Source organism: Acomys russatus, chromosome 28, assembly GCF_903995435.1.
Source record: "Acomys russatus chromosome 28, mAcoRus1.1, whole genome shotgun sequence".
Taxonomy (NCBI): Eukaryota; Metazoa; Chordata; class Mammalia; order Rodentia; family Muridae; genus Acomys; species Acomys russatus.
Window position 1 is genome coordinate 23,602,133 of NC_067164.1, and position 26,750 is coordinate 23,628,882.

General features: G+C 43.7%; 1 protein-coding gene across 1 annotated transcript in view; it reads right to left on the reverse strand.

Moving 5' to 3' along the window:
• Positions 1 to 5,744: 5,744 nt before the first annotated feature.
• Positions 5,745 to 26,750, reverse strand: part of Hpse (heparanase) — a 35,236-nt gene continuing 14,230 nt past the window's right edge. The window contains exons 4-12 of the mRNA XM_051170650.1: positions 24,761 to 24,934; positions 22,021 to 22,189; positions 20,738 to 20,785; positions 19,896 to 19,989; positions 19,397 to 19,503; positions 16,907 to 17,021; positions 14,052 to 14,170; positions 11,333 to 11,479; positions 5,745 to 5,938 (exon numbers count right to left, since the gene is read on the reverse strand). Coding sequence (XP_051026607.1) covers positions 5,779 to 5,938; positions 11,333 to 11,479; positions 14,052 to 14,170; positions 16,907 to 17,021; positions 19,397 to 19,503; positions 19,896 to 19,989; positions 20,738 to 20,785; positions 22,021 to 22,189; positions 24,761 to 24,934 — 1,133 coding nt within the window. The 3' untranslated portion in view covers positions 5,745 to 5,778. The remainder of the gene's footprint in view (positions 5,939 to 11,332; positions 11,480 to 14,051; positions 14,171 to 16,906; positions 17,022 to 19,396; positions 19,504 to 19,895; positions 19,990 to 20,737; positions 20,786 to 22,020; positions 22,190 to 24,760; positions 24,935 to 26,750) is intronic.

Here is a 26,750-nt window from a genome sequence, read left to right on the forward strand (position 1 = left end):
CCGCCTGGTGACGTCATCAAGGCGACGTGCCGCGGGCGGGCATGCGCAGTGATGCTGTGTTAAATGGGCTGTTAGGCGTGTGTGTGTGTGTGTGTGTGTGTGTGTGTGTGTGTGTGTGTGTGTGTGTGTGTGTGTGTGTGTGTGTGTGTGTGTGTGTGTGTGTGTGTGTGTGTGTGTGTGTGTGTGTGTGTGTGTGTGTGTGTGTGTGTGTGTGTGTGTGTGTGTGTGTGTGTGTGTGTGTGTGTGTGTGTGTGTGTGTGTGTGAGAGAGCTTGACGGTCAGCCAAAAAGGATGCAAACAGCTTGACTCAGATCAACTTCATTGCCTGACGGTGATGGCTAACGCCTTTAATCCCGGCCCTCCAGAGGCAGAGGCAGGCCGGTCTCTGAGTGATGCCAGCCTGGTTTACAGAGCGGGCTATACAGAGAAACTGTGTTTCGAAAAAGAAAACATAAAAATAAAAAAATTTAAAAATTAAAAAAAAAAGAAGAAGAAAGAAAGAACTTTATGGCACCCTTAATTGTAGCCAGCCCTTGCATGTTGATATGTACCAGGCACCTGGTATGTGTTAATCCCGCTTGACCCCTCACTGACTGGCTCTGGGTAAGTCGCGTATCTGGACTTTGGTGTTTTTAGATGACGGTGTATCGTTTTCGGTCCCACACTAAGTTGTGCAGTGAATTCTGTGATAACCTGTGTTACGACAGGTTGCTGGCCTGACGCTTGAGGAGCAATGCAGTAGGGGCGCGCTGGCCCTCTTTGTAGTCTGGGAAGCGCCGCCTTTGTCGTCCCTTGATCTTTTAGCTAAGTTTGTGGCGTTTGATGCTCCTTTCTTTTTCAAAAAGTTGTCTCGACGCTGTTTTTTTTTTTTTTTTTCCTTTCTTTCTCTTCCTCTTAAGCACTCTTTGAGGTAGCCGAGGTGCCCACCAAGCCCACCATAAAGCGTCTTCACACTTGCATGCTATTTCCATTTTCCTGGACTTCCCATTGCAATATTTACAATTTAAAAAGCTTTTGTGAGTGCTTTCTATTTTAGAGGGGAAAGATGATAAAGCTAAATTTTTAAATATTTGCTTGATTATTTAATTTGAAAAATGTATTTTAAAGTCATCAATTTGTTGACACCCTCCCTCGCAACCCCCCCCCCCCCAAGCCCAATTTCATCACCTCGTCCAGCGGTGGTGGTGTGCACATTGTAAAGGCGGAAGAGTACCAAAGCCCAAAGAAGAGTTAGGAGCGTGAGGCAGGGACTCAGGAGCCACTCCCAGCTCTCTGCCGTGCTCTGGTAACCCCACACAGGCATTCAACATCTTGTCGTTGTGACACAAGGTTCATGGCCTTCCATTGGGCCCCTGTGCACACGAAATAAGTAAATACGGGTAGTAAATGCTTTTTAAAAACAAAATACAAAATGGTTTCAAAAATCCTATGTCCTGACAAGTTTCATCCCTGGACTTGGAAATTATTATTTTTGTGGAGCTGTTGTGAACCACAAGGGGAAAATAAGTGATGAAAATCATTGGAACAATCAGAGAGGGTGCAGATTAAAAAGCTAACCGGCAGGTCACTAACATGGCAGACAAGCATTTCCCCTAAGAAAGCTTAAGCAGAACGTAATACTAAGCTTTAATATTAAGAAGTGTAATAATAAATTTTAATATTACATTTGATATTTAGTAACACAACTGGGAGCACTGTTCTTAACATAGCCTTATCTGTTTCATATAGCTATCCACAGTTAGTAGTAGTAGCTTAGCTTACCAGCAATTTGTATTGCATATGCCTCTTATTCCACAGGCCTCTAAATTTTTTTTTAAGTGCCCGTTTGGGCTTTGTAGCTCTGGTTAGCCTGGAATCCTCAAACCCACAGAGATCCACCTACTTTGCCTCCCTAAGTGCTGTGATTTTAAAAAGGCATGTGCCACCATGTACAGCTGCCTCAATAATTAAAAAAAATATCTTATCTGGGTGTGGTGACGCATGCTTGTAATTCAAGCACTTGGGAAGTGGAGGCAGGATTAGGAACTAAGGTCATCCTTAGCTACATAGAAAATTTGGGGCCAGCCTGGGTTGTGTGAGACCTGTCCTTTTTAAAAAGTTCTATTTATATGCTGGGTGTGGTGGAGCAGGCCTTTAATCCCAGCACTTGGGAGGAGGGGCAAGTAGGTCTCTGAGTTTGTGGGCAGCTTGGTCTACAAAGTGATTTCCAGGACAGCCAGGGCTACAGAGAGAAATCCTGTCTTGAAAAAAAAAGTTACATCTATTTATTATTAATATGTGCCAACATGCAAAGCTTAGTTATTTGCTTTTAGGTGAGGTGTGTGTGTGTGTGTGTGTGTGTGTGTGTGTGTGTGTGTGTGTGTGTGTGTGTGTGTGTGTGTAAGTCAAATATGTGGGCCCTAGGGGATTGAACCCAGATCTTCAGTCTTGGTGGGAAGCACCTTTACCCAATGAGGCATGTCTTAACAAAATAGTCAAGTACAGTTCAAAATATTTTAAAGAGGCAACGTATGTCAACACAAAGCCACAGCTCTTATGTCACAGGGAATATAAGAGTTTATTCTCAGTCAGATAAGACTGACCATGGCACCCGAAAACCATGCTCTAATGTAGAAGTAAAAATACACAACAAAGGTAATCAATCAAGGAATTTGCTCAATGAATTTGTGGGGGTGTCAAATAGGTGAGTTACAGCAAAGTGGGGGAAAGTCTGCTGTAGGCTGTAGATGACATCCTGCGATGTTTAGTTTTGGGTTGGTGGGCCTACATGATCCATTAAGGTCTCATGTGATGGTTGGAAAGATGTTAGGGCAGACACGGAGGTCAGCAATGAACGATTAGTAGGGAGCTAAAGAAAGTCCAAGATAATTTTGATTTTGGATCCGTAATATTCTGACCCTCCACAATCATGAAGTTCTAATTAACAAGCCTGGCAGAATCTTTAACATAATTGTAGCTTCTTAAATACAGGAACTTAAATTTACATCAGCAATACCACCTCCGGGTTCAAATACCATACATTTTTTTTGAGTGTTCAAATAAAAATACCTCAGCCTACTTTTGTTTATTATTAGTGTGTGTGTGGTGAGGGGAAGGCCAGCATGGAAGCTTGCATTTATGCACGTCAGTTCTAAGTGGAGTCAGGGCTCCTCTTGCAATGTTATGTGGGTTCCAGGGATGCGACTCGGGTTGCCTATACTTTTACATTTTTTTAAAAGCTGTTTTATGTCATTTGGGAAGATATTTGTGACAGTCTGCTGATCGCAGGAAATACGAAGATGATTAAGATTCTGTGTCCAATTCTTGCATCAATTCAAGTGAGACGGATACAGCTGAAATAGCTTGTGAGTGTCACCGTGAAGGTTGTGTGGAAAGAGAACCCTCCTTGAATGCTACAGGAGATGTTGAGCTCACTGTCTGACTGGGCCTTCACAACCACGAACACTTGTCACCCAGACAGGAGAGTTAGGCTCAGAGCAGCGCAGAGGGCAAGCACACACAAAGGCGTGGGACAGAAGGCACACAGCACTCGCAGCTCAGCTCTGCCACCTGGTGTGTGCAGGGAACAGATTTGATGGAAGAAGCGACTGGGCTGATGAAAAGGCAGGTGCCAGTTACTGAGGGACCTTATGGGCCTGTAAGAAATGAACGAACGGAACGCCATTTAAGTATTTCAAGCAGGGCGTGGAGAAATGGTGGCTCAGTGGCTGACAGCACTCACGGCTCTTGAAGAAGGCCTGAGTTCAGTTCCCGTCACATGTGGCAGGCAGCTCACAGCTATTTGCAACTGTAGCTCCAGGGGGATGTGATGCTCCTGTCCATTGAGGGCACCTGCACCCATGTATAACCCCCCCCATAATAAAAAAAATAATAATAATACAAAATAAATCTTAAAAGAGTTTGAGGAAAAGTCAGGGTGAATGAACAACTTAACTGTTGCTGTAGTTATACAAGTGAAAATTTAGGCATTGAGTTTATTTGGTGGAAGAGTGAGAAGGAAAGTAAGTAGGTAAGTCAAGACTTTGTGACTGAAGTAGGAAATTATGTTTATGCCTGATGATTCCTTTTCATCAGAGTCAAGTACTTTAATGTTGGTAAGGATGAACAAATATAGGGAGGAGTTATACAGAAAATGGTTAAGTAAAATGATGCTTGCATCCATCCATCCATCCATCTATCCATCCATCCATTCATTTGAAGTGCTGAGGATAAAACCCAGGGCTGTCTGTCTGTGCTAGGCTAACATTTTTTTTTCCCAGTGAGCCACAGCGCCTATCCATCAAAACCAGACTTTCCAATGTAAGATCCTGAAAGCTTTAGATTTATTAGAAGAATAAACATGCAAATTAAGGCTATAAAATTAGTTTATTTCAAATGTGAAAATATAAAAACTGCTTGTATAAAAATTTGAGAATATTGAAGCATACAAATTTTAAGGTCTAGCTTTATTAATATACTCAAATTCAATTGAGATAATATTCATAGCAGGCACAAAAATATAGGATTGTAATCCTTAGGAGGATTAAAATCCTGGGGGAGATAAATACATTTTATTACTTGATCAAAAGTACAGGGCTGTGCTGTGTCTAGTGCTGTGGACTGCACCAAATCTCTCTGCTCCAAAGGCAGATTGCCTGAAGACAATTATCAAGTGGTGATGGATGGTGCCTAGGGAAATGACCATAGACCTATTCCTAGCCAGTAAGACTTGCAGAGACTTGAAGAAAGGCTTGCTGGAAGAGCCCCCGAGAAAGATCTCTTCAGGTCTGTGAAGAAACCACGCATCTTCTTCTTCTGGTGCCTACCAGCTCTCAATGAATCTGTAGACCAGTTACAGCCATCATGTGACCAGGCCACGAAGGGAGCCAGTACTACAGACAGACAACGGGGACAGAGAGGAGAAAGAAGATGGACCCCTGGTAACGTGCCCAGCTGTTGGGCCCTACCTCACCTGAACAACTTATGTGGGTTGTAAGTGTCCTCATTGAGAGGTCCCTGTTACTCGTGGGCCAAAGCTTCGCAAGCACAGCAAGGACTAATGGAATAGAAAAAGTAAACACTAGTGGATGGTTATGACACGTCGGGTGTTTCCTTCAGTTTCTCTCAGTCAACCAGCCATCTCCTTTACAGCCATTTGCAGACTTTATGTCATCTCTTCCCTCCTCAATTGTTGGCACAGTTTTGTTTTATTTTTGCTGTTGTTCTTCTTTGTTTCACACTGCTCCACCCAGCCATCTGCCCTCTCACAGACTCCTGAAGAATTAAGAGAAGAGGCACAAAGGCCGATTCCCTTCATTTTAGTTCCTCTCAGGGAGTGAGCAGATGTCTTTTACAGACAATGTGAGTTGTTGGTAATGAGCCTTTCCCCACTGGAGCTACAGAGAGGCTCCTGAAGGACATATCTGACAACCTTACCAAAATATTAATAATAAAATAAAAACAAAGATTAAAAAAAAAAACAAAATCAGGTCATATCCTTCGTTTATTTGCTTCTTGGTCATATTGGAGGCATTCCCATACATTTTTAATGACCCCCAAAACAATAAGTGCAAAGCACTAAGTGTTACCTGGCACACGGTGCCATTAACGGTCATCACCTGCAGTGTTCTACTTAGATGACATTACCACACTCGATCTGGCACTGAGGCATGCCCCAGCCCTCCAGAGACCCTGTAGCTGGACAATGAGTCAGCCTCCCTCAACTACAGTTTTGCTTTACTCTTAGGAATAATCTACCCTGACTGCTTTTGTCTCGGGGCCACTGTGTGCCTTTTATTTTCATAGACAAGCAGCGATTTTGGCATTTCTTATGACAAAGAACCCGTAGGAAAAGGCAGGCATGCCTAGTGAGCTTCCTGGGCGGAGAGGTTTTTCTGTTAAAGCTGGCAAAGTCTGGTCATCCACCATCTTCAGGGTTTGACCATTCAGTTGGACAGATCTACAGGGAGGAAAGACACACTTGAGTCAGGCAGGTTGCACATGCACTGGGAGCCACCAAAACCTGTGAAATAATGTTAGACCAAGGAGGATTTTTATGGTAGCTTGAATTATATAATTTGTATTTCAACACAAGGTGAGCTTAGGTGTTTGATGAAGACAAACTTAAAGCTACAGTGGGAGAGAAAATAACTGGACTAGCGACCATACTGCTGGGCCTGCAGTATTACCATCTGGCCTTTTACAGAAACATGTACACATGATATACCTATATTTATCTTGTTTTCTGAGTCAGAGTCATACACATTAGCTCAGGCTGGAACTTACTATGTAACCCAGGCTAGCCTCAGACTTCTAAGTGATCTACCTATGTTCACTACACCCAGGTACTTTATCTTTTCTTAAGTGTTTTCTTTGTTATTACTAAAAACTGACAGGATTAATGAGTTATTTTTATGCCATATACAGTATACATGTGACACGTGCACGGCACTCATCACTATGCCTGCACACAATAAGCGCTGTGAAAATACTATTTATCAGCCAGGCATGATGGCACCCACCTGTAATCCCAGCACTCGGGAGGCAGAGGCAGGTGGATATATGTGAGTTCGAGGCCAGCCTGGTCTACAAAGTGTCCAGGACAGCCAAGACTACATAGAGAATCCCTGTCTTGAAAAACAAAGAGAAAGAAAAGAAAGAAAGGAAATATTATATATCACCATTTTTAGTATACAAAAGTACATAACAAGCCAGGCCTGTAATCCTAGTCTCAGGAGGATGGAGTCAGAAGTTCAAAGTCAACTTTGACTACACAGCATATTCAAGGCTACGGGAAACCCTATCTCAAAAACCCCTAAGACAAAAGTAATCTATCACATCATCTTACTTTTAATAATGACCTATTTATTCCATCTATTTATATAAGCACATTTTATTCGAACAAAAAATAGATATACTGTGTGTATTTTCTTAAAACTTCCTTTTCCTTTAATACATGTTTGTTCATGTCATACAATACCCATCCACTACATTGCGCTAATGGACACACAGGATTCTATGGCATGAGGTCATCGATGCATGTATTTATAATCCTCTACTTTTATTTTGTTTCCATGTGGCATTCTCTTGTGTTTTTCTTTCTTTTTTGACAGGGTCTCTGTAGCCCTGGCTAGCCTGGAGCTCACTATGTAGATCACGCTGGCTTTGAACTCACAGAGATCCGTCTGCCTTGCCTGCTGAGTGCTGGGACTAAAGATGTGCGCCACCGCGTCCTGCTTCTCCTCCCGTTCTTAGAATCCGTGGGTAGAGGCCAGGTTCCGCACAACCCTTGTTAGTTGCTCAGCACAGAGTCCCACAACTCAAGACATTCTAACGACATGCCACAGTTGTGCCAGGGGCTGCCAAGTCTATTCTGAGGACCACAGGCTTTGGTTTTATTTTCACTGTTACACATCACATCAAATTTTGGATGAGGTGTGTGTGTGTGTGTGTGTGTGTGTGTGTGTGGCGGGGAATATGACCATCTTTAGGAAACCACAAGCAAAAATAGGCCTTGAAAAAAATATCTCTGAATGGTGGTAGGAAAAGTGCTCAGTACAAAATGAAGAAAGGACCTTTTTTTTTGGCAGTGGGGGGCGGGGTTCGAGACAGAATTTCTCTGTGTAGCCTTGGCTGTCCTGGACTCACTTTATAGACCACGCTGGCCTCGAACTCACAAAGATCCACCTGCCTCTGCCTCCCAAGGGCTGGGATTAAAGGCATGAGCCACCACTCCTGGCTACGAAGGACCATTTGAGAATGCCTACCGAAGTCCTGGATTCGATGTTAGTGCTTTGGCACCTTGAAGGTAAATCTGATTACTGTGAATTAATAGTGCTGTGTAAGACAGGAACACAGCAAGACTCTCTGAGCTCTCGCTGTTGTGTTTAATGGGCTGCACGTACAAGTGTGCTCCAAGGATGCGTGTTCGGGTGGGTTCAGCCGTGAGGGGCTAGTGTTTATCTCAGAGAAGCAACTTGTTTTCTGTTTTGAAAACAGAAAGAGGAAGATGAAAAAAACAGAAGACAAGTCTGTTACGCTGCAGGTGAGATGAAGGTTCACGGAATTAGTAAGTAACAGGTTTGGCAGAGCTGAGGAGCCTGGGCAGGCCTGACAGCCTGGCTCTGAGGAGTCAGATCCACACAGCGGAAGCACAGAACTGACCTCTGCATGCTACCCTTTGACCTCTGCACCCAGGAAAGCACACACAAAACATATTTAGCAACAATTCAAATAATTTATCTGGAAGCATTTCCAGCCATTTTTTTCTTACTCTAGCAGGGGAGGGGGCAGCTGCTTCAATGGTGCAGGAGAACCCCACCCAGCTCTGTGTGGTGTTTTATTCTACCCACATACCCTGACTAGATCAGATGGGTGGTCCAGCACCAGGGGCTGTCACCAAGAGCAGCATCTTTTCAGAACAAAGAATCTAAATGCCGAAGGTACTCCACACACTATAAATAGCAACCCGGCCACAAATCGCCCTTTATCTACAGTGGTGTCCTGCCTGTAAGACATGCTAGGGCAAGCCGGGCAGTGGTGGTGCATGCCTGTAATCCCACCACTTGGGATGCAGAGGCAGGTGGTTCTCTGTGAGTTCGAGACTAGCCTGGTCTACAAAGAGAGGCCAGGACAGCCAGGACAGCCAGGACTATGCATAGAAACCCTGTCTCAAAAAAAAAAAAAAAAAAAAAGGCAAAAAACAAGGAAATAAACAAAACAAAACAAGACATGCTAGAACAATAGTGGCACGTGAAGTTGTTGGAGTAACCAACCAACAACTGCCGGGCATGGTGGCGCATGCCTTTAATCCCAGCACTCAGGGAGGCAGAGGCAGGCAGATCGCTGTGAGTTCAAGGCCAGCTTGGTCTACAAAGTGAGTCCAGGACAGCCAAGGCCAAACAGAGGAACCCTGTTTTGAAAATAAAAAAAAGAAAAGAAAAGAAAAGAAAAATAATGAGGAGACCTTCCCCCAGGGACCCCAGTTTGCTTGGCTAGACCAACTCCATGACAGGCTTCAGGTTTTCACTCTGACTAACCAGGTCAAGTTTCTAACAATTCCTGGAAAAAAACACAACTCATGGGCAGCTCATGGGCAACTAATCAGCTTACAGGTTAAAATGACTTTCATGGCCTTGGTAAAGAACACAGCTGGCTCTATCCAATCAAATTAAAGGCCAACACCGGAGTAGGAGCCAGAATCCCAATGAGTCAAAAGTCCCCAGTAACCAATCATATACTTTGACCAATCAATTGAAGTTTGTCACAAATCCCTCTGTCTATAAATTGAGCATGTGTGCTAATTTCGGGGTTGCCCTCTAGAGGAGAGAGGTGATCCCAGCATGCTGGAATTAAAAAAATAAAATAAAATAAATGCTCTTTGCTTTTGCATACTGCCTTGGGGTCTTTCTTCAGTTTTTTGTTTTTTTCAAGACAGGGATTTCCTGTGTAGCCTTGGCTGTCCTAGACTCACTTTGTAGACCAGGCTGGCCTCTAACTCACTGAGATCTGCCTGCCTCTGCCTCCCAGAGTGCTGGGATGACAGGCGTGTGCCACCATGGCTGTCTATAAAACAACTCTTAGTGATATTCTGCTCTACTCATAGATCAGAGCCTTGCTCAGCCATCATCCGAGAAGCTTCCTCCTGAAGCAGATGGGAACACCTATAGAGCCCACAGCCAGACATTACACAGAGAGTGAGAGACCTTGGGAGACTCAGCCCTAATGGGGATGTCATCATCAAATCCCTCCCCTCCGCCCCTCAGAGCTCAGAGAATCTCACACAAGAGAAGGAGCAAAGAGTTTAAGAGCCAGAGGGGTGGTGGACAGCAAGAAAGCAAGGCCTGAATCCACATGAGCGAAGCTCCTATGAATGCACAGGGCCTGTGCAGATCGGCACCAGGTCCTCTGCGTATATAGGATGGCCGGCAGTTTCGTGGTTACACGGGGCTTCTGAATGTGAGAATGAGTGGGTCTCTGTTTCTTGTGCCTTCTTTGGGGCTCTTTTCCTTCTATTGGTTTGCCTTGTCCAACTTTGATGTGATAATTTTTATTTTATCTTATATCTTATTTTGTTATATATTTTTGCTATATATACACACTGTATATATACATATATACACATATATATTTCTTGCTTTTTTTTTTTTTTTTTTTTTTTTTTGAGATAGGGTTTTTCTCTGTGTAGCCTTGGCTGTCCTGGAACTCACTTTGTAGACCAGGCTGGCCTTGAACTCGTAGAGATCCACTCACCTCTGCCTCCAGAGTGCTGGGATTAAAAACATGTGCCACCACTCCTGGCTATTTTGTTTTATTTTTTAAAAAACGAATGAATGAATGAATGATTGAATGAATGCCACTAGGGTAAAGGTTAACAGCTGAACAGCTTTCTCCAATAGAGAGACACATCAACCTCCCCAGGGCAGGAGACAAATTATAATGAATGACTCCATAGCTTTTTTGTGTAGGTTCATTTGGTTACAGTTTGGTGTTTTTTTGCTTATCTTTTTTTGGATGTGGTTTCATTTCATTTTGTTTCTTTTTGTTGTTGTTGTTGTTTTGCGGGGGTTGTTGTATTGGGTTTTCGGTTGTTGTTGTTTGTTTGTTTTTAGTTTTTTCTTTTGTTTTGTTTTTAGAAAGAACTTAAAGTTGAGTGTGTAGGAAGGGGAAAGGACCTGGAAGGACTTGAGGGAGGGGAAGAATATGATCAAAATATATTTAAATTTAAAAACTGTTTTAACTAGGGCGTGAAGGCCACGGACAAGATGGTGGCCCTGGTTAAGTCTCTCTGCTCATCAAGTACTGCTGACACTCCGCCCTGGTCCTCAGAATGGCCTACAGCGCCAAACGCTACAATTACTACAGTTACCTAAAACTCCAGGGCAGAGGAGGAGAGGGGAGGAGCAGCAGAGGAAAAGAAGAGACTGGATGAGCTGAAAGGCATTGAGAGAGACCTGGCAGAAGCTCAAGATGACAACGTTCTCACGTGAGGCACCAGTGAGCTTGTCTCTAGCTGCTGAGGATGAAGAAAGCTTTGTTGTGTGGAAAAAAATTATTTTAAATTATAAAAATCTACACTGAATGGCTCTTGATATGTGAAGATATTTGGGATTACAGATTTTCTTCTAAGCTAACTACTAGTTTGGGTTCATATCCTTCTACATTGGACTCTTCCATGGATTACACTTGTATAAATTGGTATTCATATGTAGAATTTCTGAAATAAAAAAAAAAATCTTAGAACATAACAGTTGCCCTTTTTCCCTAAATAACAACAACAAAAAAGCCCCTTTCTATTCTAATAAATGCTAACAAACCTACATAAAGCTTGCAGTCAACATGAAAACATACTCACTTGGAAAGTAATCCGTCAGGTCCGAGAGGTCTGAGGAGGTATTTATCCACTGGCTTGTGAAAGAACTGAGATGGCAGCTTCAAGTGTTTGGTGACATTATGGAGGTTCAAGACATACAGAGTTAAATCTCCTTCCTGATATTTTGGGCTAAAAGCAAACAGGTTAATTCAGTAACACATTTCTCTCGTTTATACAATGAAGAACTCGAGCATCCATGCAGTCAGACATACTGAGTACCTGTGTTTATAATGGACCTTTTATCATCCTTTTCTAGGATGATGTTAGGCTGATCATGTGACCCTACTCTGAGAACACGAAGCACTGCTCTTCACATCACGACCTCCAGCGACAGAGCACTGAGAGCTTTGTGCCTTTGCCACGCTGAGCTCCAGAGGGCCACAGCCAGAGCGCGTATTGTTATATACCAGAAGGCTTAATGATAATAAGATCTATTCGTGTGAATTCAAGTTATGAGCTGTATAAACAGGAGCTTTCTTAGTTTTATGGAAAGACTAAACAGGAGGCTGGCTAGAGCACCGGCTGCTCTTCTAGAGGACCAGGGTTCAGTTCCCATAACATGGCTGTTCACAGCTGTTATAACTCCAGTTTCAGGAGATCCAATACCTTCCTCTGGCCTCCAAGGGTACTAGGTACACAAGTACACAGACATTTACAGGCCAACACTGTATCTGTATCTATCTATCTATCTATCTATCTATCTATCTATCTATCTATCTATCTATATATGTATATGTGTGAATATATGTATTATATGTGTATATATATAATTATTTTAAATAAGACTGGAACAGGGCCAGAGAGATGGGTAAGCTGGTAGAATGCTTACTCAATTTCCAAAAAGCTGGACACAGTAGCTTGTGTCTGTCATTCTAGTGATGGCGAGGAGGGAAGTACAGACACGTGAGCCTCTAGAGCTTGCTGGCCAGATAGTAGCGAACCTGGAAAAGTTCCAGGCCAATGAGATGCCCTGTCTCTAACAAAAGATAGATGATCCCTGAGACTGCTGACTTCTACACGCATGCACATATATGAACACGCACATCTACAAAACACACAAAATATAATAATCACACAAAGTAAAAAAAGTAATTAAAACAAACAAAGGCCAGGTGTGGTGGTGTATGCCTTTACTCAGAGCAGGTGGGGGTCAGGGGCAGGCAGATCTGAATTCAAGGCCAAGCCTACGAAGCTGGACGGTAGCACATGCCTTTAATGCCAGCACTCAGGAGGCAGAGGCAGGTGGGTTTCTGTGAGTTCAAGGCCAGCCTGGTTCACAGAGCAAGTTCCAGGGCAAAGTCACAAAAAGAAACATACATTGTTCAAGGCCCAGCCTCGTTTACATAGCAAATTCCTGAGCCTGTCAAGACTACCTGTTGAGACCCTACTCCATAGAAAACAAAACAAACAAAAACTAAATCTGCTGACTTTTTCAGAATTTGTCCACTTAAACGATGTCCTACTTTATACCATGGCCTTCACTATGCAGATGATCCCCAGTCACCAGAAATGGAAAATGCTAAGAAGCTTTTCGGGCTAGTTTTAGCCTATCGCCATGACCGATTAAAACTCATGCTCCCTTAAGGAATCAATTGTTCATCTGAATGTGCTGATATTTTCACTGCATCCATCCCAAATAAAATTCAGGATATTTTCATTATAAACGTTAACAATTAAAGTCCTTATGTAAATCTTTCCTGGGTCACAAATGCCTATGCTTAAGCAACTTCTTTTGTTTTTCTTTTAATCTTATATATTTATTTGGTTTTTTGAGACATGGTTTCTCTGTGTAGCCCTGGCTGCCTGGAACTTGCTCAGCAGACCAGGCTGGTCTCAAACTCAAGGATTCACCTGCTTCTGCCTCCTGAGTCCTGGGATTAAAGGTGTGTGCTACCACTGCCTGGCTTGGTTTTTTTTGTTGTTTGTTTGTTTGTTTGTTTTTTGTTTTTGTTTTCTTTTTAAAAAATTTTTAAAAAGCTTATTCTTGAGCCGGGCAGTAGTGGCGCACGCCTTTAATCCCAGCACTCGGGGAGGCAGAGGCAGGTGGATCTCTGTGGGTTCAAGGCCAGCCTGGTCTACAAAGCGAGTCCAGGACAGTCAAGGCTACACAGAGAAACCTTGTCTCGAAAAAACAAAAACAAAGCAAAAAAAAAGCTTATTCTTACTTATGCATATGAGCATTCTGCCTGCATATATGTACTGCATGTGTGTGTGTGTTGTGTGTCCTTGTGCATAAGCACAGAAGGGCAAATGTGTGCTTATGTGTATGGAGGCTAGAGACTGACATTAGATGTTTCCTCAGTTACTCTCCATATTTTCTTTCTTTCTTTTTGAGGCAAGGTCTCTCATTGGCTTGGGGCTCACCAATTCAGGTAGACTGGCCAATCAGGAGCCTCTGGGGATGACTTTGTCCCTGCCTTCCCAATGCTGTGATTACAGGCATCCATGGCCACAGCCAGCTTTTTCTACAGGAATGCTGGGTAGTGCACTCAGGGCCCCCACGCTTCCACACAAGCATTCCCCACTGATCTCTATCCCAGCCGCTCTAGCAAGTTTTTGAAGTTAGATTCTGGTATCATAAAGACAAAAAAGAAAGGATAAAGAAAAACACTACAGTTCAGATCCATTACATAGCCAGAGGGCAAGGAAGTCACGCTCATCAACTAACTGTTGTTTGGAAAAAGATGTGTTTTGTACTTACTGGTAGATATTTGTGCAGTGGAGATAAACTCTAAGTTTGCTTCCTTCTGGGCCTTTCGCTCTTGCCATTAGCACCTTGGGACCTACCAGTTTCTTGAACAGAAGAGACAGCCAGTAATCCTAATTCATTCAGAGTGAGGGACGAGAAAATAGATCTCTGGTTACTTTCTTATTCATATTTTAACAAACCAGTGTCAACTAAACAGCTATGCTACAAACATGGGACAATTACCCCAGGGATGTTTATGACCCCAGTGAATGGGATAGGTTCTAACCCAAATAAATCAACTATCCTAACATTTTCAACAAGGAAATGGAAATATTGGCTAAATATATTCAAATCATTCTCTTAGGAATTCTTCTTAGAAGGGGCTGGACAGATGGCTCAACATTTAAGAGCAACTGGCTGCTCTTCCAAAGGACTTGGGTTCAGATCCCAAGCCACACAGTGGCTCACAACTGTTTTTAACTCCAATTTCGGGGGATGCAGTGCCTTCTGGTCTCTGAGATCACTAGATGTGAAAGTGGTGCACACACATAAATGCAGGCAAACACCCATACATATAAAATAAAAAATTAAAAACTTTTTTTTTCCAGACAGGGTTTCTCTGTATAGCCCTGGCTGTCCTGGACTCACTTTGTAGACCAGGCTGGCCTCGAACTCACAGAGATCCTCCTGCTTCTGCCTCCTGAGTGCTGGGATTAAAGATGTGCGCCACCATGCCCAGCTTAAAAACATTTTTTAAAAAATGTACCATTAAACTATCCTTAGAAAAATCAATCTTCAAATGTCATTTTATATGTTTATTTATTTATTTTCCATGTTTGAAAGACAGGATCATGTAACCCAGGCTGGCTTTAAACTCACTTTGTAGCTGAGGCTGCCCTTGATTTTCTACTTTTACCCCCCCAACGAGGATCACAGGTATGCACCCCACACCTGGCTTCCACTGATATAGACTAAGAGAGTCAAGGTCATATTTCTTAGGCAAACACACACACAAGCACACAGTCATCACACACTCTCTGATAATGCTCATACACACTCTTACACATATATACACATACGCAAGGTAGAACTTTGGATAAAAGTTTAAATTTCCTCACTTAGCATCAAATATCATATGAGATAGGGTATAAATGAAATTTTATTAATGTTATCTTGAAGATTACCATATATGTACATACATACATATATATTTTTCTTTTTTAAATTTTTTTTGGAGATAGAGTCTCACTATGTAGCCCTTTATTGGACTAGAACTCACTACAGAGTACTGGCTGGCCTCAAAATCATAGATATCTGCTTGCCTCTGCTTGCTGGGATTAAAGACATGTACCAACATACTGGCCCATACCCTGAAGATTATGAATAAAATAGTTAATTCTTAGGATGGTGTTTTAAAACAAATACATGACTCTGGCATGTTGTAAAGTTAGACAGCGTCTATGACTTTATCACATGATTTGCTGTTGTTGAGACAGAGTCTCACTCTGTAGCCCAGGCTGGGCATACTGTGCCTTGAATTCCTGGCAATTCTCCTGCCTCAGCCTTTCAACTGTGGGATTTATTGGCAAGAATCATCACACCCATATGCCATAAAAAACTTTGAACCTTTGCTAGTAGCTAGGATAGCATTTCCCCTGTGTGTGTGTGTGTGTGTGTGTGTGTGTGTGTGTGTGTGTGTGTGTTAGAGTAGGTATGTGTGAATGCAGGTGCATGTGTGGCCATAGAGTTTATATAAAGGTCAGTGAAGGTCTCTCTGCTTGTTGCTGGATACACCAAAATATCTGGCCTCAAAACTTGTAGGAATTCTCCTGTCTCTACCTCCCATCTCCTCATATGAGAAGAACACTATTGTCCCGGGCTTTGCATAGTTTCTAAGAACTCAGAGTATAGAAAGGGTGCCGAGTGTGGTGGTGCACGCCTTTAATCCCAGCTCTTGGGAGGCAGAGGCAGGTGGATTTCTGTTGGTTTATTGGCCAGCCTGGGCTACATAGTGAGTTCCAGGACAGCCAGAGCTACATAATAAAGAGTTCTTGTTTCAAAAAGCCAAAAACCAAACCAGAACAAAACCAAGAATGCAATAAACACCTTCACCTCAGTAGCCATCCTCCCAGTCCTGTAATAGGGATTTTAGCTTTGACTTGCTTTGCAAATGTTCATTCAAATTTTAAAATAAAATGCAAACCATAGGCCAGGCGGTGGTGGCGCATGCCTTTAATGCCAGCACTTGGGAGGCAGAAGCAGGTGGAGTTCCATGAGTTTGAGGCCAGCTTGGTCTACAGAGAGAGTTCCAGGACAGCCAGAGCTGTTATATAGAGAAACCTTGTTTCAAAACAAAAACAAAAACAAACAAAACAAAACAAACAAAAAGCAAAACAAATAAAAAAATTGCATGCCATACTCCAAGTGAACAATATTTTTATTTTTTTTCCTATTCTTCTTATTTTTTTTTTTTTTTTTTTGAGACAGGGTTTCTCTGTGTAGCCTTGGCCATCCTGGACTCACTTTGTGTGAACAATATTTTTAAAAGTGATCCTTAGTAGGGGCAATGGCGCACGCCTGTAATCCCAGCACTCAGGGAGGCTGAAGCAGAGGCAGGTGGATTGCTGTGAGTTTGAGGCGAGCCTGGTCTGCAAAATGAGTCCAGGACAGCCAGGGTTACACGGAAAAACCCTGTCTCAAAAAACAAAAAACACCCAAACAAACAGAATAAAGGATGATCCGCAACAGTCCTCCAAGCTTCTTGAGGCACGCTTAGCTCTTTACTGAGGGGACTGACTGTTGGAGGCTAGTATTGAGCCCAGAGCAGATGCCCCTCTACTCAGACACAGGAAAGTGAGGTTACTTACAGGTAAGGGCTCGAAGGTCTCATCCACTAAGTGGTAGTTGCCTGCTCCAAAGAACACTTGCCTCATCACGACCTCAATGCCCATCTGGGCTGACAGCCCCAGTTTGTCCAGCCACCTGGGGACAGAGTGACATGAGCTGTCTTTAGATTGGAAAACAAAGTCATTCCATTCTAATTACACATGGATTTGTTCATCTACAGGGGAGGAATTAACAGGAAATCACAAGAATGGCATTAATTACAAATAAGTCAATCAAATGAGATGGTAACTAGGGCTAGAGAGATGGCTCAGAGGTTAAGAGCACTGTCTGGTCTCCCAAAGGTCCTGAGTTCAAATCCCAGCAACCACGTGAGTGTTCACAACCATTTATAATGTGATCTGGGCTCTCTTCTGGTATGCAGACAGAGTACTGTATTAAAAAAAAAGAGAGAGAGATGGTGACTAAAGCTGACTAAAGCACACACACACACACACACACACACACACACAGTGGGTAGGGGAATGGAGAGAAGGCAGCTGTCAACAGTGGTCCAAACGTAAGCCACAGGGAACCACAACCACTACAATCATCTCTACACACCTTCAGCGAATGGCACATTCTTCCTTTTTTTCTCAGTTCCTTGTGCCCACACAAACACTGAAGGTTCGTGTTTCATTCTAATTTGTAACAGGGAGGATGGGGGGCGGGGTGCGAAAGAATAAGAACGGAAGCCTGGGTGGGGGTCGGGAGGAGGGGGAGGTCTATGGGGGCTACAGAGTGAAGAGCAGGGAGACCGTGAGGTGCTGTATATAAGCTTCTTGATCTAACGTAACCAGGTTTGTGTAGTGGATAATGAGGCATCACAGCCAGTCCTGAAGTCCACAGGCCACCCTCTGAGTGTGACACGCGTATTTTAGATCTAAACTTCTTGAGAATCTGCAATACAGCTCTTACACACTACACATCCTCAGAGCTCCAGGTAAATTCATATCTTTATCCCCTCCCCCCACCACACACACCTTTCTTTCCTATTCTCTCTCCTTTCTTTATCCACAGGGGTTCCTCCTGCTGTGGGCTCCCAAGTGCTGGGATTACAGGTAAGCCACTACCGGTGGAAAAGGATTCTGTCACAGTTTGGACCTTAGATGGCCTCCAAAGGCTGCTGTGTTGAAGCTTGGCCTCAGCTAATGGTGCTTGTGTGAGGCAGGAGGGCCTAAGCAGGTCCTTGGGGGGAAGGGTATCAGGCCTTCCTGGATCCCTGAGGTATGAGGTTTCCACTACCACATCCTTCTGCCATAATAATCTGCCTCATAGGCCCAAAGACAACAGGACCAGGGGAAGGGGTTTAAGCTTCCAAAAGTGAGGCAGAATAAAACTTCCTCTGTGTATCTCAGGTATTTTTCACAGCCGGCAGAAAGGTAATTAACCCAAATACTTTGTTTATTTGTTTGTTTGTTTGTTTGTTTTTGAGACAAGGTTTCTCTTATAGTCCTGGCTGTCTGAGACTCACTTTGTAGACCAGGCTGGCCTTGAACTCACGGAGACCCGCCTGTCTCTGTTTCCTGAGTGTTGGGATTAAAGGCATGTGCCACCACACCTGGCTACTTTGGCCTATTTTTAAAGCAAAATAGTTCTTTCTTCCCTTTGTCGTTGTCGTCGTCTTCTTCTTCTTCTTCTTCTTCTTCTTCTTCTTCTTCTTCTTCTTCTTCTTCTTCTTCTTCTTCTTCTTCTTCTTCTTCATCATCATCATAACTGTGGGTAACTTGGGCCTGTGAACACTCTAGGCAAGTGCTCAATCACTGTGTTAGATCATTAGGTCTCATTTTACTTTTATATTTTGAGACAATATCTTACTTAGTTGTCCAGCCTCGCCTTGAACTCACCCTGGAGCCCAATCAGATCTTGAACTTGAAATTCCCCTGCCCCAGCTTCCTAGGAAACTAGAATTACAAATGTGTGCCTTCATGCCCAGCCAGACTTGATAAAAAAATTATTCTAGCTTGCAATGGTTGATTGGGGACACCAATTAAAGATGTCCAACAAGGGTCAGCAAACCACTTTAGTTTGAGTGTATGAGCATTTTGCCTGCATGTATGTCTGTTGACTATGTGTATGCCTGGTGCCCGTGGGGACTGTAGGGGGCACAAGCTCTCCTGAAACTGGAGTTACAAATGGTTGTGAGCCACCATGTTTGTGCTGGGACTTGAACCCCAGTCCTCTAAATGTTCTTAGCCACTAAGCCATTTCTCCAGCTTGGAAAATTTTTTCTTTTTCTTTCTTTCTTTCTTTCTTTTTTTTTTTTTTTTTTTTTTTTTTTTTGAGACATGTTTTCTCTGTGCAGCCTTGGCTGTCCTGGACTCACTTTATAGACCAGGCTGGCCTCAGAAAACTACTTTTTTTCTCTAAGTCCTGGCACAAAATGTTAGGGCTCTGTCTCAGAAGGTGCGTTTGATGTGGGTTTGGCTGATATTGGTGGGTGGGAAAGAGCTGGAATGTGCAGCATCACTCACATAAAGCCAGCTGCAAAGGTGTTGGACAGCAAGGGTGCCCCACCGCCGTAGGCTGAGCTTGTCTCTCCCAACCAGACCTTCTTGCCAGGTCTCAGCTCCTTAGTCACCTGGGGAACAAGAACGATTCCACGGTCACTGCAAACAAGCAAACCACCCGAATGCTGGATGTGAACAGTGTGCGAAGCCCTGCATCTCCAAAGCCATCTATCCTATTAGTTACAAGTATGTTTATGATCCCATACATTTTCCCCATAATTTTCTATGGGCCTACATATAAAGAAATATGTCCCATAATAGTTAATTCTACTGAAAGGCCATTGGAAGTACTTTAATTTCTAACTACCACAAGTAAATAAGGCCCAATGCTAAAGAGGAAACCAAGGAAGAAGACATAATGCTTACCTGTTAAAATTAGAAAAAAACATGTCAATACATATATCCATAGACATCACTAGACCATATAACAGACTTGTGTGGCATGATTTACAAAGACCATTACCTTTAGAATTTTTCGCACAGATGGAATAAAAGTGTCCAGCACATCAGAGCTCAGAAAATCTTCTTTGGTAGCAATGCGTCCATTCAAGTAGTAGCTAAATTATTCAGAAAAAAAAAATCACAGATCATTCTCTGCTGTTAAGTCAGTTCTGAACCTTATTTTTTTTTTAACTTACCCTTTCTCATCATCATTATTTCAAAAAGGCAGAAGTTCTGCCAGGAGGAACTAATGTGGGGAAGGGACTATTTAATCCAAGTAACTATGAATCAGTTCTTTCACCTTAAGATGAAACAGGCAAAACACAGGTGCTCGGGGTTCCCTGCTCTTCGGCAAGTAACTGGTCTTCCCTGCTTTTGTAACTCATGGTTCTGTTGGCCGTGTACCTCAATCTTTGTAGAAACTACCACATTATTTAAAACAACATTATATTTTGGTTTTTTTAGTATTAAAATTCTTGTACAATGACATTCGAGATGCTGCCTTTTTATTACTTGAACTTTTAAAAGTTAATCAACAGCCAAGGAAAAATAACTTCTTGGAAACTGACAATAAGTGCAACTGGAATTACTTACTAAGCATTAAGAATTCTTATTCTTGGGGCTGGAGAGATGCTATGGGGGTTCCCTCCCCGCCTGGGGATTGTTGGCCACAGTGGGGGCGGGGCGTGGGCGTGGGCGTGGGCGTGGGGAGGGGTCTTCAGACGGTGTGTGAGTATGATGGAATGATTTTCCAGGACCAGCTTCAGCAAGACTGCCCACTTTACTCAGGGTGAGCAGAAGGAGCTGTAGTTCACTGGGGCATGAGGGGGTAACAAACAAACAAGTTAATAACTGAGTACTTACTGATGCCATGTAAGTGAGTCGATCACCGCTCCGCCAGCCTTCAGGAAACTAGAAGGAAAGTTCCAGAGATGGGGTCCCTTACCCTCAAACACACATATGCGCATTTAGAAGAGTGTTATTCCCTGGGGAATGGCTGATTATGACATGAGTCTCAGGCAACACAAACATCCTAATCATCTGCGACATTTACACCAGAACCCTTGGAATGTTAAGCCAATGCTTCCTGTTTTGGTAAGCCATATAATTAAACAGCAAACAGTTTATAATATGTGGACTTCCCGGGACTGTTTATCTGTAAGAATAAAGTGGCTTTCTTGCCAAGAAAGCACCAAAAGCAAAGAAGGTAGGCCCTGGCCCTCCCAGAGCTGAAGCCAAGGCCACCGAAAGCCAAGAAGGCAGTGCTGAAAGGCATCCAGAGAAACACGAAGAAGAGCTAGCTGCACATCACCCGCCTTCCACAGCCCAAGGCAACCTCAGCAAGAGCAACCCCTGGAGAAGCAAGCTTGACCCCTATGCTGTCATCTAGCTCCCTCTGACCACTGAGTCAGTTCCAGAGAAGGCAGATGTCATCAACACGCTCATGGTCTGTGAGCAGAGAGAATCTTGGGAGAGAGAAGTAGACTTGACAGAGGAGGGGGAAGGAGGAGAACCACCATAGAACAGAAAAGAGCCACGTGGGCCCAGAGGAAGGACTCTGAAGTTCCACACATGGAAAGAGATGGCCAAAATGAACAACCTTAGCAAGTATTTTGGGATTATGAACGGGAAGTAAATCAAATAGATATTATTAGAACCATGGGATGGCATGGGATGAAGGCTGGGATAGAAACGAAGACAGCTTAGGAGGTAATAGCTGCCTTGCCCCAAGTGAAAATAGGCTATTCTAAAGCACATCAGGTATCTGTGTCTTTAATGATTGTAAAAGCAGGTTAGATAATATCACTGTAATAATTCTAAGCCTAATTACAAACATTTATTAGGCCATACCATTAAACTAACAGAAACAAGCCATTAAAAAAAAAAAAAAAAAAAGGAAAAAGGTTCCAAGTGGTAGTGGTGTAGGCCTTTAATTCCAGAATTCAGGAGGCAGAAGCAGGTGGACCTTTGATTTCTAAGGCAGCCTGATCTATAGAACAAGTTCCAGGACAGCTAGGGCTACACAGAGAAAACTTATCTTCAAACACCAAGGGGAAAAAAAAAAAAAGCAGAAAAGTAGGAGAAGTGGGAGAAAGAAGAGGAGGATGAAGAAGGAGAGGAAAGCAGTTGTACACCCCAGTTCCTACCTTCTCAGCAGCTTCACTGTCTTACCCCGAGGCTGACCAATGTCTGGACCATAGAGTTTTGCATTTTTGAAAGCGGACTTTTGTAGAAGTTTACGCAGCTCAACAAAGTCTTCTCCTAACTGCAAGCCATCGATGAAAACGTGAGCTTTCTTCCAGAAACTGTTGGGCTCTGAAAGACAGCAGTTCTCACACTCACCCTTTCCCTAAACGTTCTTTATATAAACACAAGCATACAGCAACATACACTGTTCAAACTACAAATCTAGCCTCAAAAGTCAAGAAAAGTTAATAAAGAGGAGAGCTTGGAAGCATAAACGCTGTAACGGCGGCATGAGGAGGGGTAAATATAGTTGAAGTTAACAGTAGCGATGTTAAGTCACTGGGCATTGGGGAAGTAGTTTATACCCAGTGTTTTGTAGCCTGATTCGCTTATTTACTTACGAAGAACAAAAGAGAAAGAGGGGCTGGGGGCATAGCTCAGTTGGTAAAATACCTGCCTTGCAAGCAGGAGGACACAAGTTTGACCCCCCAGAATCCGTGTGAAAAAGCCAGACATAGACTGGCACACTGGTAAATGCAGCACTGAAGGGGCAGAGATAGGGTGACCTCTGTGGCTTGCTCTCCCCCTAGCCTAACCTACAAGGGGAGCTCCAGGTCACTGAGACACAAGAAGGTAGAAGTCACACAAAGAATGACACTTTAGGGTGTTCACTGACCTTTGCATGTTCGTGCATATGAGCAAAAGCATGCGCGCGCGTGCACACACACACACACACACACACACACACACACACACACACACAAAAGAATAGCCGGCTGGGAGAAGAATATTATGTGCAAAACAGTGCCTGTCCTAAACAGTATGTGCTCATCAAATGACTGCGTTTTTGATTATGCACTTCATATTTAGCTTTATTGCTTGACGAATGTAAAATTCTTTTTTAAAAAATTTATTTATTGCATATGAGTGCTTTATCTGTAGAAGATGATATCAGATCACATTATAGATAGTTGTGAGCCACCATGCAGTTGCTGGGAATTGAACTCAGGACCTTTGGAAGAGCAGGCGGTGCTCTTAACCACTGAGCCATCTCTCCAGCCCCTGGAAAATTCTTATACATATATTTTGAATAAATCTGACTAAACAGTAACATGTTAACTAGAACTTGTAAGTTCCGTGGGACTGGAGAAATGGCTTAATAGTTAAGAGCACTGGTTGTTCTTCCAACTAACCTGGCCTCACTTGGTGGCTCACACCTATCTATAGTCTATACTGGCAACTTCTAGACAGCTTGAGAATAGAGGAGGTTAGAACGTGGTTTGGGGTGCATTAGCTACTTTGTGTTGCAGTAACTGAAAGCTATTTGTGGAAAAAAACAATTTCTTTTGTCTTATGGCTCCAGAGGTTATGTTTTTCTAGTGGTCAACATGGAAAGCTGAGAGATCACATATTAATCATACACAGGATGCAGAGAGAGAGAGAGAGAGAGAGAGAGAGAGAGAGAGAGAGAGAGAGAGAGAGAGGGAGGGAGGGAGAGAGAGAGAGAAGGAGAGAGAGAAGGAGAGAGAGAAGGAGAGAGAGAAGGAGAGAGAGAAGGAGAGAGAGAGAAGTGAATGTGGGTTGGGGATACAATCCCTCCAAGCTCGCCCCCAGGGCACACTTCCTCTGGCCAGGTTGCACTACCTCCCTACATGGATCTTCCAGGAGGGGACCAAGTATACATGCACCCTAGTCCACGGGGACATTTCTCGTTCAAACCTCCACATGGGGATCCCCTGACAGACTGAGAAACAAAGGAAAGGAAGAACAAAATGAAACTGCCAACCTCACACTTCCACTGAGTCCTGTTTGCTAAGCCCAATATGTTTAACTGACTCCAGGGCTCACGGGAAGCTGGGAGCTGGGGAGGTTGATGGCTCCAGTTGGTTGGATGCTGGTGAAGCATTTGCCACAGAACACACATGGAGGGAGAAGGACAGAACCAACTGCCCAAAACTGTCCTCCGACCTATATAAAGGTGTGCTGTGCGTATGACCTACCCCATGACACACATAATAACAATACATGTTAAAAAAAAAAAAAAAAGAAAGGAAGAAAACATGACCACCACCAGCAAAGCACAGAGTTACTAAAGTGTTTGCTGGGGGAAAGCAAGAAGGCCTGAGTTCATGATCCCAGGACCCACACAAAATGCCTGGCATAGCACTATGCCTCTAATCCCACTGCTGGGACGCACAGACAGGAATCCCAGGGTGCAGTGGCCAACCAGCCTAGCTAATCATTGAGTTCTAAGTTCAGTTAAGAGACCATGCCTCAACAAATAAGATGGAGAGCAGGGCTCGGTAGTGCACGCCTGTAATTCCAGCACTTAGGGAGGCAGAGGCAGGTGGATCTCTGTGAGTTTGAGGCCAGCTTGCTCCAGGACAACCAAGGCTACACAGAGAAACCCTGTCTTGAAAAACAAAAACAAAAAGAAGTAAAAGAATAAGGGCAGACTAATGGAGGAAGACACCTGACATCCACAGGTGCATGAGCACCTGCACCAATGTGTCTAGGCAGAGGTTGGTTTGCTAATACAAAAAAAGAATATGAAGGCTTTAATCCTAGCACTTGGGAGGCAGAGGCAGGCGGATCTCTGTGAGTTCGAGGCCAGCCTGGTCTACGAAGTGAGTCCAGGACAGTCAAGGCTACACAGAGAAACCCTGTCTTGAAACCCCTCCCCCCTTCCCAGGTACATACCATTGCCCAGTTCCCAGGAGATGTTATAGCCCTTGGAAGAGCAGTAGTTGAGGAGCAGCTGGGCGTTGGAGCTGTTCCACCGCAAGTCTGGAGTTCTTAGTAATGCGTTTAGACCAAAGATAAGGTCTAGTCCTGAGCACTTGGCAAAACTGTGCAGCATGTCCACTGAGCTTCCTAAAAGAAAGACAGCGGGGTTAGGAGCGTTGGCACCACAGTGAAGACAACCTCCAGGCTTGCTCTTCCTGAGTTTTCTTCAAATTGTTTAGTCAAAGGAATTCCATTGCTAATCAATGTCTGTCGGTATGCCTAAGCAGTGACGCAACTGGACAAGCAAACAAAAAAAGAAAAGCCTGGACTGGGTTATAGCTCAGTTGGTAAAGTGTCTGACTAACATGCAGAAGCCTGGGATTCTACTCAGGCCTCAAACCCACTATACAGCTTAGGATAGCCTTGAACTTCTAATCTTCTGCCTCCATCTCCTAAGTGCTGGGCTTGTAGATTTCTACTTAGGTTTTGAGAATGCCAACAATACAATTTTAAGTTTTTTAAACCTTTATTTTTATTTTGTGTGTATGGATAGCCACCCTTACATGCCTGCATGTATGTCTGCATACCACCACATGCATGCAATGCCTTCAGAGACCAGAAAAGAGTTCAGATTTCCCGGAACTGGAGTTATAGATGGTTGTGAGCTGTCATGTAGTGCTGGGGATTGAACCCAGGTTCTCTGGAAGAGCAGCCAGTGTTCTTAACTGCTGAGCCATCTCACTGTTCTAGACAATACAATTTTAAGTGTAGTCTTTGAGTAGGGTATCATGGGTGGAATAAGTCCCTATAATTTTCATGGAAATTCTCAAATCATTTATTCAGCAGAAATTCACTCAAAAGCTCTTCTAGTTTAAGCACACCCCCCCACATACACACATATGTATGCACACACACTCACACCATACACATGCACACATGTGCACCTTCTCTCTCTCTCTCTCCTCTATCTGGTAAACATCAAGACTTTCTCCTTAAAGCACTTTGCTTTGTTTGGCCTCTAAGTCTTGGGCCTGAGTCATCTTTGTAATCATAACTGTGAAGTCTCAAGAGTTAATGCTGCTGACAAGGCTGCTCAGCAGCACAGCTCAAGCGAGCCTTAGGTGTGGCTGTTAGGATTCTGTTTCAGTCTGCCTACCTGTGATGTCCTTTCCTACCTGCCATGGGGGCGTGGCCCTGCCCAGGGCTATATAAAAGGACAGACCTACCTTGCTTCTCTCTCTCTTACTTCTCTCTCTCTCACCCCTCCTCCCCCTTCCTTCTCTCCCAATGCTCATTTAATAAACCTCATATAATCTAATATATGCTGCCTGGCATCTTATCATCTTAGTTCTTAATTTTAAATGTGAGAGTTGTGATAGCTGCTGTGTCACCCACCCCCACAGCACTGAGAACACAGTGAGGAGAGACACACACTGGGATTTAAGAAAATCTGGAATGCAGACATCTAGAATCTCACTGGGTCTTAGACAGACTTGGGCTTGGGATGACATAGGCCCCCATCCTCCACCCTCCACCCTCCACCCGCCCCGCCCACACTCCACACTTAATTTCCTGTGAGGTCCAAACAACACAAGAGTTTACCTAACTCCACACTAGGCTTGTGTTGTCTGTTCCACAACAATCCTCAGTGATACACACAGACCGAAGACCAAGCCTGGCCCCGAACACTTGGCAAAACTGTGGAGTGCACACTAGAGCCGGCTGCAGACTGCAGCTCCATGGCAATAGTTACACCCACAATCACATGCATATTATGAAAGTGTGATGCAGAAAGCCCTCTGGGTCAGGACTCTGTCCCAGGAATGCGTCACAGGTTGACCTCTCCCAATTCCAGACAGAAGAGGATCCTCTAGGGCAAGCTGTGGGTCTACAGTCCCAAACAAGGACCAGACACATCTACTCCAAATACTCAGGCTGAGAGTCAGGCTCAGAGGGGCAGAAG